At 40.2% G+C, this 18796-nt stretch overlaps 1 protein-coding gene across 1 annotated transcript in view; it reads left to right on the forward strand.

Moving 5' to 3' along the window:
* Positions 1-12736: 12736 nt before the first annotated feature.
* PRKAR2B (protein kinase cAMP-dependent type II regulatory subunit beta) overlaps positions 12737-18796 on the forward strand; it is a 90163-nt gene continuing 84103 nt past the window's right edge. Inside the window, exon 1 of the mRNA XM_033088721.1 lies at positions 12737-13182. Within this exon, the coding sequence (XP_032944612.1) occupies positions 12876-13182 (307 nt within the window). The 5' untranslated portion in view covers positions 12737-12875. The remainder of the gene's footprint in view (positions 13183-18796) is intronic.

Here is an 18796-nt window from a genome sequence, read left to right on the forward strand (position 1 = left end):
ATTTTAAAGGGATGTGATTGACTTCTAAAATTGAAAAGAATTGGATAACTAACAGGGAACTGAAAGAAAGAGGTAAGTTACTTCTAGATTGAATAAAGAAAGTGGGGGTGGTGGGGTGGGCATGGGGCATGTCAATGAACTCAAATGCAACTTAGAAACTATGAGCAAAAGAGATTAACCAATTGAGACTGATTTGAATCAGGAAAGGTAAGGATAGAATGTGATAGCTCTCTATTGAAAACTGATGATTAATGAAAGCAATGAAATTTTAGGTGTTTAGGGTCTAAGTTCGTAGAAAGATGGATACACTTAGAAATTTTGTTTTTCTAATGGAAAGTCACATAGCAAAGTTTGCAGGAAGTCTGGAATGGAGATCAAAGGGTTAATAGAGTTCTTCTGTTCAGGGAACAATTACTTAAATAAAAAGTCGGAAGTAGAAAGAGGGTAGATCTCAGAGAACACTGACCACAAGAACACAGAAATACATTGGATTTTAAAGGAATTATTTGACATAAAATAGTGCATCCAAGCTTTAGGAAGAAAATGGTCTCTAATGTGTAGAAATAAAAATGCACAACAAAAAAAGTATAAAGTGTGGATTGGGGATATTTAAATTTAGGATTCTGTTACATAAACAACTAATAAATCTGAACTATAAAAATGAATAGAATTTCATTGAAGAAACTATCAGTATGTAAATAAGGAAAGGAGAAAAGATTGGCTTTTGATAAATACTACAATTGTGAGTGTTTCAAGTTTCCTGTCTTTTTATATCACCTAGAAAATTGTATTAAATTAAAAATATTTATGGAGTTTTATGAATACAGCATTGGCAGCTTAAAAGTTAAAAAAAAAAAAAAGATCGTTAAGTATTTGCTTCATGACTAACACCGACCTGTCTGTCCCACTTCCCACTAGAATCAGAGGCTCCTGCGACGTGCAATAAAGCCTGCTGGGGAGGATCAGACAGGGGCCCTGCACCTTGTGGGAAGACGAGGTAATCCTGTGGAAAATGGCTACGTTTTGCCAACTGCTGTCTCTGGGGCTTTGGCTCTGAGCCAAGGATCTTCATAATGGTATCAGCTGCTCCCGCTCTGGCAGACTTGCTGCTAACAGTCTCTGGCTCTATTTACTAGCAAAAGACGGCATGTCTATACACAATACTAGAAGTCAATAAAGAGGACGCATTTCCACTCATGTCCAAATGAAGTGGATCTCACATTGTAGGTTCTCACACACCATCCTATACGCCTTCATAATTACGTAATTTGTTTTCTATGTATTTGTTTAATGTCATTCTCCCCAGCTAGAATATAAGGACAGGCACATTTTACTTCGTCCTACTTGGCCCTTTGTGTCCCTGTAACTCCTAGCATGGTGCTTTGCACAGAGGAGACTATAAATAATGTTGACTTCTTCGATGAATTCTCTCTCAGAGCCACTATTGCTAGTAAAGGAAATGTTCCTTAATCTATGTCAAACAGGTAACTTTCCATATTTTTTAATCCTGGAAAATGGTTGTATTTCAAATATCTTTCAAGGTTTATTCTTATTTATTTTGCTTAGTGCAACTCTCAGCATTAATATTTTTGATTCATTGTGATGTGTCCCCAAAATAAGAAATCAAATCTAAATACATAAATTGGCCCAGGAAGTAGCATCCTGGACATATTATTCTTATTGATGATAAACTCTCTTCCCAATAGCTTCCCATCCTCCCTGGATTATTTCATGCCAAAAAAGGCATGCTTCACAAAGCTCTGAGTTCTTTAAGTGGGAGGTTCTATTTAAATACATAGATAAGCCTTGTCAGGCTGTGCTGCTGTTAAGAGTGAACTACTATTGTAAAGTAACATTGCAGTAAAAACAATACTTTGGGTAGCTTTCCATGTTCCTTCAATACTTCCTCATGTATGGGAGACATTGTGAATTTAGGGCCTGGTTTAAAAGAAGTTTCAAAGAAAAAAAAGTCCAGAACTAAGCAACAGCTAAAAATACCATTGCAACATTATTATCATACATGAAAGCATACACAAGTCATAAATATATTTGATATCCTAATTATTACATGGTCTTACTTTGATGTAGTCCCTGCGAAATCATGGGGAATATTATAGGATCAAGCCTTTGCACAAAACTTACATTTTATGGAGTTTATGTAGTTTTATCTCTAAAGGCTAGACACTGGCCTTTTAAGATAACAGGCATATTCTATTAGGACACATTTCCTGAGAAAACACACAATCTTTCATAGTCCTGAAGTACCACACAGTGCCTAGAAAAAATGATTTAACAAGATTTAACCTTAGGTGCCCTTACTGAGTTATTATGATTCATTTCAGATGTTATCTTATTTTTCCCAGTAGCAGGATAGTATCTTTGAAAAGAATGAGGTCACTAAGCTGCTCTATAAGGATATATTTCCAAATGCTATAGTTCATATATCAGAGTCCTGATGATTCTGCTTCTGCTTCTACCACTAAACAGTTGGGAAACCTTGGGAATGTCATTTTTAATTTCCATCTGACCTCGTTTTTCTCATTTACAAAATGAAGGAGTTGAATAAGATCAATGGTTTAAAATACTTGGCAAAAAAACCCTTTCTCCAAATAAAATATTTTGTTGAAGCCTGAAGTGTGGAATAGAATAAAACTCCAATTAATATAGCTTGAAAATCACTAACCTAACTACTATCTTGTGTCCATCTGACTATGAAATATTGTCATTCCATTAATAGATTCATGGTTCATATTAACAAGCACCCACAGCACTGCTTGCTGGTATTAGGCCCTGCAAAGATTCTGTTACCCCAGGTGTAAGCCAGGCCACAACCCAAGGCTTCCAACAAGTTGTTTTCCAGAGGGGTTCACACAATTCCACAAATAAAATAGAAAGTTACAATACAAGTACAAAAGAATGCGCCAAATAGGGAGTAGTTATTTCTGGCCAGGGGATAAAAGAAATAGCATTTGAGTAAGAGGCAGGCTTTCTCACTAGGTAAGAGGCTTTCCAAGTGGGGCAAACGAATGAAGGTATGGAGGCAGGAAATTGAAAGACACATTAACAGAAAGGCAAGTGTTCCAATTTGGTTGTGTTATAAACTGCATGATGGAGACTTTGAGCTAACGCCGGGAAATTAGGTTGGAATCAGATTATCAAAGTTCTTGAATTTCATGCTAATGAGGCTTGCCTTTCTTCTCCAGGAACCAGAAAGCCATCGGAGGTTTGTCATCACACAGTCATATAAATGGAAATGTACCCAGGAAAGATTTCTCAAAATAATGTGTAACTGGAAATGAGAAAGACTGGAGACTGGAGGATTAAGCAGAAAACACATTCTGGCAAGAGGTGATGAAGACCCAGCCTGCTACAGTGCTGTGGACTGAAATGTGAACCCCGAAATTATCTATGTTGAAGCTCTAACCCCCAATGTGACAGTATTCGGAGATAGGGCTTTTAGATGGTTGCAAAGGTCATATGAGATCACGAGGGTGGGGCCTAACCCAATAGGATTGGTGTCTTATAAAAAAGAGCTGGAGGAAAAGCCATGGTGAGGACACAGTGAGAGAGAGATTCTCTCTAAGCAAGGAAGTGAGCTCTCACCAGAACCTAACCATGCTGGCACGCTGATCTCAGACTTCCAGCCTAAATAACTGTGAGAAAACAAACTTCTGTTGTTTAAGCCACCCACTCCATGGTATTTTGTTATGGCAGCCTGAGCATACTGAGACGGATATGCTATTAGGAATGGCCTGGAGAGGACAAATGTCAGCAAGACACCATGGAAATAGAATCAAAGGGATTTGACAAGTAATCCACTTTGGGACAGGAAAGGCCAAGGTCAATGGTGGCTCTGAGTCTAAGCCATTGACTAGAGGTGTTATGATGCTATTTACAGACATAGAGAACAGATGGGGAAGAACAATTCTGAGGGGTCAAGCTCATTTTTTGTTTCTGACAAGTTTGGTGATTGAGGTGTTGGCAACATAGCTACGCAGAGGCTTCCAGCAGGTAAATGGAATTGTGGGTTTGGTGGTAAGAGAGATGAGTGAATTAAAAAATCTAAATCTTTATGGAGTCATTTGCAGAGGAGTAACACCAAGGGCTGCCCGTGGATGAACAAAAACGTTCATGCATTTGAATGATCTCCATTATCCCGAGTCTACCAAAAATGGCACCTAGCTCTCTGTTTGGTATGTATGTCCAGCTTATATGTCTTTTTTACAAATTCCAGAACTTGTGCAGTAAAAGAGAGTTGGAAAATGCAGAAGATATATCTTAAAATCGTAAATAAAATGTAGTTTAGACACCTCAAGTATTCCTTCTGCTGTGATACATGTGTCGTTTGTTTTTGTTGGCAAGAAAAAGACCAATCAGAATTTACTAGACCAAAAAATTTACTAGACCTCAACAAACAAAAGATACAATGACTCTGAGGCAGGGTAAAGGGTAAACTGTTCTTCAAATAGAGCACACTTTAGCTCTAAGAGGACTGAAAGTAAAACAGAACATTCCGCCCCACAGGAACGATGCTTGGCTAGGAAATTCTACACCTGGGAATCTTGGTTCTTGAATTTCACAAATAACAATGGAGAAAAAAAATTGGAGATGGAAAACAAGGAGCAAAAAAAGGCAATAACTGAAGTAGAACAAGATATAAAACAAAGGGAAGTTTCACAAACATTCAAGTAAGTGGTACAATAAACAGGATAGTTAGAGAATGAATACTTTAAAAGTCCTTCCCTGTAAAAAGGGCCTACCTATCTTAAGAGAAACTGATTTCTAAAATTCATAGAACCTGATGATGCAGGCTTGGGATTCCCACTAGATGGTTAGCCCACTACAGAGCGACTGGCAAATTTCAGCTATATGGTCCCCTGAACCCAGAAATAAAGGGAAGAGTTGTATGAAATGTGGGGATCCCTCTAACTTACTACCTGCTATAGAAATTCACTCTTTAGTTTAACAAATGAATGTATCATTCCAACTTCCCAGAAGCAACCACTTTCAATGATTTAAGCTCTTTGTTTTGCTATTTAATGATGTATTTCTAAATAATACATATATTATTTCTTGTTCTTCAATTTAGACACTTCTATTGATGTCCTGCTGTGGAATAACAGGATTTAGTGCTCTTACTGCATGCTCCCACCACACACACAGAGACAAACACACACACCACACCACACACCACACACCACACACACTCTTCCCTTCCTCTTTTTCTGCCCTATATAGTCATACCACACTTTTTGGTTGTGTCAGTACTTGTTGTCTTGATTGTTATGACTACATAAATATTGCTTATGGCTAAGCCACACAATGTTCTTTGATTTTATTTTCTTTCTTGTTCAATATTCTGTTTTCCCTGGAGTAGATTGCATTGTTTTCTTCAATTGTCTAGTTTTCTCTGAAACTATCATTTACTCAGTTTCCAAACCCTTCGCCAGAAGTGTAGTTTTTCTCAATATAGTCAAACACATTAGAGAATTCATCAGTGCTTTTCTTTTTCTTTGGGGACTTCCTTCTGTATGTCTTTGATTTCCTGCTTCAGTTGGACCTGGATGAACAGCTGCTATCCTAGACCCTTCTTTACCATTATCCTAAGAATTCCCTTAGCCTTTTCTTCTGCATGCATTCCCTCCTCACACAACTTCTTTCCCCCCTACTTCTTTCTTTTTGTTCAGTAAATACTGAGCGCCCACTATGTCCTAAGCATTGTTCGGTGCAGTGCATAGCACAGAACTAGTAATAGGGTTCAGTGTTGAGGACATGGTGAGTTTGAGGTGCTTCACACATCTCAGGCAGTTGGGTATGGAAGTGTTGAGTTCAGAGTTAGGACTGACAGTATAAATTTGAGAATCACTCACATATAAATAAGCCATTGGACTGGATGAGACCACTGAGGACTGGGTGTGGGGAAAGAAGACATCTGCAGGCTTCAACATTTAGAGGTTAGGAGGTTAAGACATATCCAGGAAAGAAGACTGGAAGATGGGCTAGAAGGTGGGAGAAAAACCAAGAGAAAAAGTCGTTTCTGAAAAATAAGTGAAGAAAGCATTTCACCTGGGCTTCCTCAACATGACTGCTCACTTCAGCCAGCCTGCAAGGAGACTTTCTCCCCTCAGGGAGGCCCTCACCCCTCTTTAAAGGGTTTTTGGCTGATTAACTCTAGTCCTGGATAAACTCTTTTCTGATTGACTCAAAATCAACTGTTTAGGGACCTTAATTCTTCTGCAAAATTCCTTCCCCTTTACCCTATTTTATTGGCAAGAAGGAAGTAACAGGTAGCACTCACACTCTGCAGGGCTTCAATACCAGGGGGCAGGTGTCAGGGGTCCCCTAGAGTCTGTTGCCACCGAATGGTTCAGTTGAAAGGGAACATTGATGACACAGAAAGAGGGTGGCAACTGCAGAAGCAATTTCCTTGAGTAGGTCAGGATGGAGCAGATAGGGCATGGACGTCTAACTTAGATCAGAAGTACAGGTGACGACAGGTGCAGGTAGGTTGGCTAATGTGGTGGGAGCATATGTCAGATCTCGTCTGCTTACTGGATCCTATATATTTCTATTTCTCGGTTTATTTCCTTGTTTTGGTAAAACTTACTCGAATTCTTGAGAAAGGGTAATGAGACTTTGTATTATCTAAAACTTGACATGTCTGAAAATATCTTTATTCTACCTTCATTTTGCTGGGTACAGAAACCTGGGTTGGAAATAATTTTCCCTCAGTATTTTGAAGATATCATTCCATTGCCTTCTAGCTTCCAGTACTGCTGCTGCGAAGTTGATTACGGTCTAAGCTTTTAGACTTCTGTTGACGTTAGTGTTCTGAATTTTCAGTATTATAGGCTTGGTGGTGGTGTTTTTATTTATTGTCCCACAGGCCTGTCCATGGGCCCCTTCAACCTAGAAATCCATGTCTCTTAATTCTGGCAAAAATTCTTTAACAATTTTCTCAATTTGTTATTGGTTTCTTTCTTGAACTCATATTATTGGGATGTTGAGCTTCTTGGGTCAATCCTCTAATTTTGTTATCTTTCTCTGTCACTTTCTAGAATTTTTATTTTTCTATTTTCTGATAAATTTCCTCAATTTTATCTTGAACTCTTTTTATCTTTTTTTGACAGATTTTTACTATCATAATTTTAATTTCTAGTCCTTTCTTATTCCTCAAGTATGGAATAGTGGCTGCAGAGCCAGAGTGCCTAGGGTCCCATGCCAGTACCACTGCGAGCTGTGTTATCTTGGACAAGTTACTTAAACTCCCTGTCTCTTGTTTATTCATCTGTAGTGTAACAATGCATGTATGTCATAGGGTTCTTGTGAACTTTAAATGAGTTAATGGACATAAAGTGCTCAGAACAGTAGCTGTTAAATAAATGTTTATTATATTATTATGTATCTGAGGATATTAAAGCGCTTAAAAAAATTTTTTTCTGCTTACTGCGGTCTTTACCTCACTTAGGGTTTGTTGTTGTTGTTTTTCATTTATTTTGGGCCCAGTCTTTCACACTGAAAGTTTTTCTTGGACATCTGATGATTCTTACCTGAATTCATGTTTATGAAGTGTGTGGAGGTGGTGGTAGTTACAGACTGGTCAACTTCAAAATGGGGTGAAAAGACAGAACTGGGTTTTTCAACCTCAAATGTCAGCATCTGTCCGTCTTGTCTCTTGGGCTGGTCAGTTCCTTAAAGAGGAATCCTCTGATTTGGGGGTCCAGTGGCGGAAGGAGACCACTGATATACAGTTCCTCCAATCTGAATTAGTCCTTCTTTCCAGTCCAGTACTTATAACAACAATCAGCTGTGCAGAATTCTACAGAAAGTCAACCTCCATCTCCTGCTGGGAAAGGAGGAGAGCAATTGCCAGCATGGCCTACCTGGGGCAGAGGAGGGGCCAGAGGGGGACAGTGTTATCAGCTCCCTACGCAAACATTGCATGAATCCTCACTCCTTACCTGTCTTCAGGTTCTGTGCTTCTGCGCGCTGTGATACAGATGGGATCTTGCTTCGTGTTGGCTTCTCTCACGGACCCTTCACCCAAGCTTTGCCTCCAGCATTCTCTAGTTTGCGAAGTTAGTTCCAAAATTCTAGCAGACAACTCCCATCTGCTCTTGTCTATTGTCCTGCTCTTTTTCTTTTGTAATTAAAAATATTTACGTTGTGGGAAAACATACATAAAATACAGAAAGTTTACCATCTTAACCATTTTTAAGTGGTATAGTTCGGTAGTGTTAAGTATATTCACATTGTTTTGCAATCAGCTTCAGAACCCTTTCATCCTGCAAAACTGAAACTCTTTATCCATGAAACAACTCATTTCCCCCTCCCCTCAGCTCCTGGCAACAACCATTCTACTTTGTTTCTATGATTTCTGACTACTCTAGATACCTCATAGATGTGGAGTCATGCAGTATTTGTCTTTTTTTTGACTGGCTTATTTCACTAGCATAATGTCCTCGAGGTTTATCCATGTTGTAGCATGTGTCAGAATTTCCTTCCTTTTCAAGGCTGAGTAATTTAAGTTCTTCAATTATTTTAAATTTTATCATGGTTCTCTTGTTTTTTTGTCCTTATGGGTTTATAGTTTTATTTTCCCCATTCCTTTAGCCATTATTTTAGTGGAGTTTCAGGAAGCAGAGATAAACCTGTGAATCCAACCTAGTCCTTAATAGGAAACCCATATTCTATTTATGAAACGTAGCATTTAAGGACGCTGCTTTTGAGGACCTCTTCAACTTTGCAAGTCCCCTTAAAGGAGAACAGAACAACGAAGTTGCATTTAGTTTTCATTTAGCCAAAGAAAAATTATGGTTTGACGTTAAGCAAAAAAGTTACTTCAAGCAGTTGTTTTTTCAGTGAATACAAACTCTTCCCTGGGGAGTCTAATGTAGGATCTCAAACTGTGGTCCCCGGACCCGCAGCATAAGCATCACTCGGCAGCTTGACAGAAATGCAATTCTTCGGCCCCACCTCAGACCTACTGAATCTGAACATCCGGGGGTGGAGCCAGCAACTGTGTTTTAACAAGCCCAGTGAGTGCTTCTGAGGCTTGCTCAAGTTTGAGAAATGGGTCCTCCAGAGGCAACCTTTTGCAAAGCTGCATCTAGAGATTAAATATTCTTTTTAGTCGTAGTCCAAAAGTTTACAAGATTTTCAGGCTATGAGCTAGCCATCTTTCAGCAGAGAAGTTGTGAGGTGCCTACATCACCTATAGTGCCCATGTTTGGGAATTTTCTCTCTGCTGAAGAGGCTGGCTGTGTCCTGTATGAATACCACCTGACACTTCTTTATCTTGCATCCCACTGGCCACATGGACTGAACCAAGAAAGAATCTCTCACTCAAGGCCATCCAATCCACTGGATGGTCAGGATCAACTAAGCGGATTCTCTCTCTTGAGAACATGAACTAGAGACACCGAAATTAATCAGTGCTGACCTGCTAAAGGTATACAAAACTGACAATGATGGTCATAGTGGGTCCTGTGCAAGCAAAGCCTGTCTCCTTTCAAGTGCCCACTTTTTAAAATCTCCCTGAGTGGGTATATATGTCTTGCACCAAAGACCCTTGATCAGGATACTTCTTAACTGTTGATAAGAAATATGGTATGGCTGATTGGTGATAGTTATTATTATCCATCATAAAGCCTGCCAAACTATTGGCTTGTCCATGCTGCTCTGTTTTGGCAGCTGCATATAAACAAATTGATGTCACTGTCCAATATCTGTTTAATTTCCCATGAGTAGAAACAAATTTGGTAGCACTTCTTTGTTGAACTCTTGGAGTTATTTTGCAATTGCTTTGTGAATCAACAACCAAAGAATCAACATCAGTGAGGTTCTTTTATTCAAAGATAAATAGCCACCATAAGCCATGGTCACTGCACTCCAAGGTTCAAAAGGAAATAGCCTGAAAATGAAAGCAAAGGAAATCATACAATATTACCGAAATGGTTATGTGCTAGTGAATAAAGTCAGAATATGATTTGAAAAGTGAATATTTGTTCTGAGAACAATATTAACATAATTGGAATATCAGGATCAAGCTTTACTGTTTCAGGTCATAATTATTGACTTAAGAATTGATGCAAACGAATATTGTTATTAGAGAGCTGTTTGCAAAGATGTTTTAAATCCAACATATCTTTTGATATTATACTATTGTAGAATATCACAGGATGGGACAGACCATATAGGTTATCTAATCCAATAATGCATTTTGACTCACTTCTATACCTCTAAAGAAGTGATAGCCACATAACGCTGGCAGTGTGGTTGATGTCAGAGCCACCTACCACGCCTCATATAGAAAGTCCACAAAAAGGAAGAAACGCATTTTGAAACACAAAACGTAGGATGCTACTTTGAAATACGGCTCTTGTAAATGTTTGGAAAACATTTTTCTTTTGTCATTTCTGGGGAAAAGGGTGTTAAGCATTGTGACAGACACTGATTATTTTCTCCAGGGTTGGTTCTCCTTAATCTCCAAATGTTTGCTTGGCACATGACTGCTCCAAATAAAGATTACATTCCCAAGTTTTCCTTACAGCCAGTGCTTCAGTTACTACTGCTGTGTAACAAATTACCCCAGAACTGAGAGGCTTAAAACAACCTTCTTATTATGCTCACAGATTCCGTGGGTCCGAATTTCAGAAAGGGCATCACCCGGGCTGGCTGCTTCTGTCATACTGGCTGACTTCTACGAAGCTGTCGTAGCCCATCCAGATTCAGAGGAGGGGAACGAACATTTCAACTCTTGATGGGGGAGTGGCATGGTCACACGGTAGAAGAGCACATGAACAGGAGATATTTTTGTAGTCACCTTTGGAAAATTCAGTTTGTCACACCATTGTTGTGGTCATCTTGACTAAGTTCTGGCCAAGAGATATGTAAGAGTAATAGGTATATTTGACTCTGTGGAAGTGTCCTTAGAGAGGTGGGTATGTAGGTTGGGGAGAAATTCCTTTTTCTTTTCCACTTTCTTCTTGGCTGAAACAGGGATGAGATGACTGGAAATAGAGCAGCAATTTTGGACCACAAACTGAGGATTACAGAGCAAGGAGCGGGTGCCTGATGACGTGGAACCACCATACAGCTCTGAACTGCTTATGTCACAGAGAAATAAGCTTCTATCTTGTTTAACCTACTGTATTTTGCATTTTGTGCCACATGCGAACAATGCTAATCTTAATAAAACATCATAAAGATGATGCAAATTCATCTTAAATTACTAGGTTTATAATGATAATAATGCTTATATGGCTTATGTAATGCTAATATGGTTAGAGTTTGACTAATATAGTGGACTATGCAATAAGGATCATGGTATTTAATAAAAGCTTACTTCTTAAAATGCTCGACACAATTAGAAGTACTTTATTATACTTAAGACAACATATTATTACGAGGTTGAAAAGAAACGGAAATAGTGAAAACATTCACTCATGGAATGAATACAAGCTGGATTATAAACAAAAGGTTAATATCAACAAGTATGTTTAGAAAAGGGACTAATTTGTTACATCTTGATTTCTAGTCTCTGAATTTCCTGAGTCATGTATTTACTCTTTTTTATGGGTAGAAAGCTAAATCAGAATAACTAAGTGAGCTTGCTCTTGAAATATTTTTTTTATAATGGTATGGTAGTCATTGTAGAAAATGAAGTACGTGTTTTTACCAGCATTTAATTGTCAAAAGACAATTTTATAATTCAAAATTGTAAATATTTGCAGAAGAAGCCTCATTTCAAAGTCAAGGATTTCTACTTTAAAAGTACACATCTCTAATTCTATTTCTCTTTATATTGAAGTATTCTTATTTTTGGTGATATCATTCGAAATCACTCAAGCATAAGGGAAACTTTTAGAATAATAAGAGCCTAATCAAGCAAAGCTTGTCTTCCTTTAGGACCGTCTGTCCTGACCATGACATTTTATTCCAATTGCTGCACTATCCTGTTTGAAAGGCATCGACTAACTTTGATAAGTGCCTCACAATTAAATGATAAAAAATACACAGGGCAGACAATAGTACAGTATTAGTAAAGCAAAACATATTCAACAGGATGGAAGGAGAGAGGTTGGATAAAATGTGGTGAAAGAAAAAGAAAGGTGTCACAAAGATGGGGTATCACTTCTTTGTCCAAAAGAGAACCAGTACCACTCTTTGACTTTAAGCAAAAGACTTTACCCACACTTATCAATGCAACTAGGTTCTCGGAGGAAAATAAAATGCCGCTACCGAGGTGGAGGCTGAAGTTTCAGGGAAAATCGCGTGGCACCGGCTCTGCGTGGGTTCCCCGCGGTGCATGACGTGTGGGAATTCGGCGGAGTGGCCCGCTGGCTCCGGGCACGCGGACAGGTGGACAGCGAGGCGCGCCTGGTCGGCGGGGGCAAAACCCGAGGTAGTGTTGAGTGGGGGCCCCAAACCTCGGCGACGCGCCGGGCAGCGTTCCCAACAAGCCCGCAGGCGACCGCCAGCGTCCGGGCCCCTGTGAGCGGCGGGTGCGCGGCGCCCTGCCGGCGGGGTTGCCATGGTTTCCGGGGTCACGTGGGCGCGCTCCGGCGCTCCTCCAGCGCGCCGCGGCGGGGCGGGGCGGGGGCGGCGGAGAGGAGCGGCCGTGGCGGAGCGGGAGGAGCGGAGATGCTGCCAGCCCTCCCGGGGCCGCTCGCTCAGCCGCCGCCGTCGCTCGGAGCAGCCGCGCGCCGTGAGCCGCGCGCCGGGCCAGCCGGGCCGCTGGGGCCCAGTGCTCCGCGCTCGCAGTCGGCAGCGCCGCCAGCGCCGTCCGTGCTCGCTTGGCGCCCGCGGGGCCCGAGGCCGGTCCGGGGAAGGGGCGAGGGCGGCGCCCAGGCGCCCGCCGCACGGGAGGCAGGATGAGCATCGAGATCCCGGCGGGACTGACGGAGCTGCTGCAGGGCTTCACGGTGGAGGTGCTGAGGCATCAGCCGGCGGACCTGCTAGAGTTCGCGCTGCAGCACTTCACGCGCCTGCAGCAGGAGAACGAACGCAAAGGCGCCGCGCGCTCGGGCCATGAGGGCAGGACCTGGGGGGACGCGAGCGCCGCCGCCGGGGGCGGCACCCCCAGCAAAGGGGTCAACTTCGCAGAGGAGCCCATGCACACAGACTCCGAGGACGGAGAACAGGAGGAGGAGGAGGCCGCCGACACCGGGGCGTTCAACGGTGAGGATCGGCCCCTGCGCGCCCCCGCTCCCCACCGCCGTTTCCCCCTTTGCTGTTGAATCCTGTAGCTGTTCTCACCTCTCCCCGCATTCTCCACCTTCCCTACCTTCCTGCCCACCCCCTCAGCATCCATTTCTGTCTCTCCCATTCGCCCACCTTCCTACTCTGTTCTCTTGTCAGCCTTTCCTCTCGTCCTCTCCTCTGGAGGTCGGGAGCTGAGAGGTTAGAGTTCTCTGCCCATCTACACCCTCTGGTCCTAGGCTGGGAAGCGCAGGACGGCCGGCTTGGGGTTGGCATCTGCAAGGCAACTTTTCACTGTGGTTGGCGATACTGCGCTGGGCAGATGCCATTGTGCATAAAGGAAATTGGCCCACTTGGCGTCCTCTTTCAGCCGTTATGTTTATTAACGGAGTGTCCAGAGCGAAAAGGCGAGGGATGTTCAGCTGGATTGGGCTTTGTTTAGGAGGGCAAATTCTCTAACAGGAGCATGAAATTGTACTCACTGGGGCAGAACAAAATTTATGGCGATAAGCTTTGACATTCTTGGAAACAGAGTAATCTATTATTTTCCAATTTACCAACCGCGTTGTGTTTTTTTTTAGATGCACGACAAAGGATTCTTTCTAGCAAGCAGCCCACGGGGTCTGTGGAATGAGGAAACGGGCTAATAGTTTGCTTTTTATTTAAAACAAATATTGAATGATTTGGTGCCTGTTTTAAAAAAGTGTGTGAAAAACACTGTAGGAAGTTTTTGAAAGCTTGTTGGTTGTCTTTAGAATGAAAAGCCAGTGAGTAATTGTAAGGACTGTGCCAGGCACTGAAGCTAGAAAGAATGAATGGGGGAGAGAAAAAGGGATTTTCTCGAATAGCTACTCCTGGCAAGTCCCACCCCTTCTGCTTACAACCGTCTTTTCCACACACAGACACACATGCACGTTACAGCTTCCTGTATTTACACAAATGCCTAGATCCCATCTCGGTGGCACCCCAAGCTAAAACAACATGTGTGCAGTGTGCAAGTGTTTCTCTTTGTGGTATAAGGCAAACCTGCATTCAGCATTGCACCAGCTTTTATTCACTTACGCTGCTTGTGGTTTGTGTGTCTGCAGCGCATTTCATATAATGAAAACATTTTAAAGTGTCATTTTCTTGTGTATGTTCCCAGGTAGGTGTTTCTTTTCTTTGCAAAATTCTTGAAATGTGTTATAAAATTAATATTTTTAGCTTGTTTGAAACAATCACAAAACCCCTGCAAATTAGTGCTCTATAAAGATAAAAGGAAAGATTGTTACTTAAATTTTTTTATTTTGGATTTTTTAGTGTTTCCAAGGGTAGGATGATCAGTCTTAATTGTTCTTTTTGCACAAGAATTTAATCAAATGTTTTTCTTCCTAGAAACAAGGAAAGGAAAAAGAATACATCTTTTAAATAGATGCAGAGGAGAAGCCATTAGTGGATGACACAGAAAGAGCAGAGGCATCTAATACTTCTTTTAACGCTCCAACATGCAAACACACATGCGCACACACAAACACATGCGCACATGCAAACACACATGCACCCACACAAAGGAAAAAAGGGCTAGTTCCAAGATTGGAGGAAACTAGGAATTGGTAAAGAACCTATACATGTTTGATACAGTATGTTGTTAGTATAGCTAAAATCTTTTGTTTGTATAATGCTTTTGAAGTAATTGGCATTGATGATTCCATTTTTTTCCTTACAACAGTGTATATTGTGTACAGAACAGCTTTTATTTCCATTTTGCAATGAAAAAAATAATCCATTAAGTTATAAGCAGCAGGAATCATTTTATATGGTTCTATATTCTCCCAGATACCTTTATTGTAAAAATTACTGAGTGAGTTTTAATAAATACTTGTTAACCAATTGTGCTTGTTAGCCCCAGCCATACCCCCAAGGGCTTAAAAACTTTTTTGACTGCAACCAGATCATAACCAACACACACACAATTTGATCATAACCCAACACACACACACACACACACACACACTCACACACGAACTGTGGCAATGTTACTTCCCTATAGTAGGTGTAGTTGTAAATGTCTACCCAAAGATTTTCTTTTATGATCAGTTCTCTCCTATTTTTTAAAAAATAAATTATGTTGAGACCTGGAGTTTAAAAACAATTACAGGCTACCAAGGGGCTGGCATACTTTTTTGTAAAGGTCTAGACTGTAAATATTTTCGACTCTGTGAGCAACATTTGGTCTCTAGTGCAGTCGTCTTCTTTTTTAAAACAACCCTTTCAACATATATTCCCTCTGGAGGTGGGGTTATACAAAACTGGCCACAAACCAAAGCCATAGTGTGCTGACCACTAGTCAGAGAGGGGCAAAAAAATCAAGATAGTGCCATTGGGGGGAAAAAAACAGGAGTGAGCCTATCAGGGTAATGTTGAGATCCGAAAAAGTGCCAAAAAACAAAACAACAACAACAGCAGCAAAAAAAAAAAAAAAAAAACCACCCAGATACTGGGTAATTCTAGCATAGTAAAGTAGTAGAAGACAAGTCTTAAATTATTGTGACATAGCAGAAGACCAGCTGAATCAATAATTGCTGATTTTTAGTATGCATCTCAAGGACCTTTGATTCAAAAATGAGTATTACCAGGTACCATTCTTGGAGATCTTTTTGAATAGGTTGGGGTGGAATACAGGACTTTTTTTTTTTTTTTTACAGACAGGCCAGGCTATTTTGATATCCATTGTTCCCTGACCACACTTTGAGAAACATTGATCAACAGATAGTGATGGTCATACGTCTTGTTTGTATTAACAATTAAAGAAAATAGCTGCCATTTTTTGACAGCTGTTTTGACATTTTGACATTTTGATATTCACTATGTGCTAGGCACTAGCTAAATGCTTTAATTCATCATCCCAGCTTCATGAGAAAGATGAGACTGTCCTTTGCTCCATGTGTCACAGCTAGTATGCTGCAAAACCAGGATCAGAACACATGGGGGCTTGGCTGCATCCCTGTGCTCTTAACTCTAGGAGGCAGTGGGGCCGCCCTGGCATCACTTGAGCCTCCCTTTCATGTCAAACTCTACTGTAACGTGTTCTATCTTTAAAGCTCTGAAAAATTAACTTGTCCAAGGTCACGCATAGGGCTAGTAAGTAACAGAGCCTGGTTTCTCACATATCTCTGACCCAAGACCATCCATAGTTTCTCCTAAATGAAATCTGTACTATGGGCTGAATCACAGGTCAGGTTTTCCTGATTATTTTTCCAGTAATTGTGATGAATTTTCATTGATTGGTTCATATTCATTCTTGTGAATCCATTTAGGACAAGTGCTGGTATTTATGAGAGATTGGGCAAAAAGGCAAGTTTTTGACCATGAAGCTCGTACCCATTGACTCAAATCGGGATCAAGCATATGACATTGACCTCCTGGTGTGGTGGTTGAATAAAATAAGCCATCCAGAGTCTGGTAGCATGGCCGTTGATGGCACCAGGCCAAATAATCGGATGGGTGAAGGTGATCTTTACTCTTTCCTACCCTTCAGAAGGATCCCTTCCTCTGCTGATAGCTTTCCTGTTCGTCTTCCATTTTCTTCTAATTTTACCACTTCTAATTTCTATTTTTAGTTTGCTATCAATTCTGGTTTAAAGGGCAACCTTTAGCCTTAGGTGTTAGAATAATAATGTCATATGGTGATTCCCCCTTTCAGCCCTGAAATACGCTATAATGGAGACTCTGCCTCCCTCTTCCCCAACATGCAGAAAGTGAATAAAGCTTGACATGTCACTTCTGAAAGGGTAGTTCTCCCAGGCTTAGAATTTATTAGAAGGGTGTGCAGTTTAAAGGCCAAAGAGTTGGATCAGTACCAACTTGGAGTGGAATCTATGGTAATTACAGGTGTGCTCCCCATCTGAAAGTAGAGTGTTCCTATGAAATCTTTTGTAAAGTGAAGAAGCAATTACAGTTGACCCTTGAACAACAGGAAGTAGCGAGGAGAAGGAAGGTTAGGGGCACCAATTCACTTAAAACTTGTGACTTCCCCAAAAACTTAACTACTAACAGCCTACTTTTGACCAGAAGCCTTACTGATAAACAGTCAACGCATATGTTATATGTATATATACTGTATCGTTATATTAAAGTTACTTAGAGAAAAGAAAATGTTAAGAAAATGATAGGAAAAAGAAAATACGTACATTTTCTTATATTTATTGAAAAAACTATATAAGTGGATCACACATTTCAAACCTGTATTGTCAACGGTCAATTGTAGCATTAATTTATGTGGAAAAAATTGTGACCTCCCCCCAAAAACCTTACCAAATCATACACATAAAACCTAAAATAACACTAACATATAGTAAAAGCTTATCTGCGTACGCACTGCCTCTATAACAACTTGCGGCAAAACAAACACTGAACACCTCTCACTTTTTGCCTTTTTTTGTAAAAACAAAGTTCCTCTTTGATTTGTTTCCATTAGCGAATATAGGTGTGTATTTATATAGGTCTTTTATAAAACTGAGGTGCTGTAACATGAACTTTTGAAAAGCGGGCAATACCTGTAATGGTTTTACACTGGCATCATTGTGAGATCTTGTGTTGCCCAATAATTTCTTCAGTGAAATTGCTGAAATTATAAAATGAAGTAAGTAAAATTCCAATTTACCCTGTTAATCTGACAAGTGGCCAGAACAAAATAAATTACATATGGCATAAGAAGGGCAATCAACTTGAGAGAAAATTAAACTAATACAAAATATGGAAGAACTAACTTTTTTATATTGTGGAAGAAAAAGATCTAGAATTCAAAGGGAATACACAAGCTGAAAATATAGACCTATACCTAATAAGCAAACATGTCAAAGGTATATAAATAGAAATTTACCATGTAAAAACTATGACTTAATCCCCTTAACTCTGACGTACGTCAGACCTTTGTTGGAGAATCTTATTTACCTTTGATTTTTTTTTTTTCAATTTAAAGGGAATGTGGAGAATTTACCAGAGATCCTTAAAACCATGCAAAATATTTGAAAGCTGGAGCTGCTAGTGGTGGTGGGAGGGAGACTAAGAGAACAAAGTTGTTTATTGTGAGGAGAAATGGTTGAAGGAGAGTTCAGAAGAATATTCATTGTATGAAAAAGTTTTCTTAGAGGATTACGAGCAAATATTTCTGTTAGATACAGAATTAGGAGAACTAATCTTCATTCTAACTTGAAAAATAAAAGTCAGAAATTCGTCTGTTGAAGTGGTTTATATGGTCTTCCTAAAATGAGATGGCAAAGCAGTAAGGGCAATAGATTGACTTCCCAAGAATCTGCTGTAAAAATGTTCTTACACGTGGTCATACATGGAGTGAAAAATATGTTTACCTATGAGTTCATGGCCTTACTGATAGCAGAAAATTGTAGACATTAATCATGGCTTTAAAGAATTGTTCTTTGACTTATTATACACACTTCTGTGTGCCCTTATTTAAGAACTTGCTCTCTCTATGGCGACTAGAGATTATTATGAGACAAAGCAGCCATTGTTAGCTCTTGTGTCCTACTGCATGTAGCTGTCAACTTACGACTAAAGAAATTTATTTTAGTGGTTGTACTTATGCAACTAACTG

This window comes from Rhinolophus ferrumequinum, chromosome 20 (genome assembly GCF_004115265.2).
Source record: "Rhinolophus ferrumequinum isolate MPI-CBG mRhiFer1 chromosome 20, mRhiFer1_v1.p, whole genome shotgun sequence".
Taxonomy (NCBI): Eukaryota; Metazoa; Chordata; class Mammalia; order Chiroptera; family Rhinolophidae; genus Rhinolophus; species Rhinolophus ferrumequinum.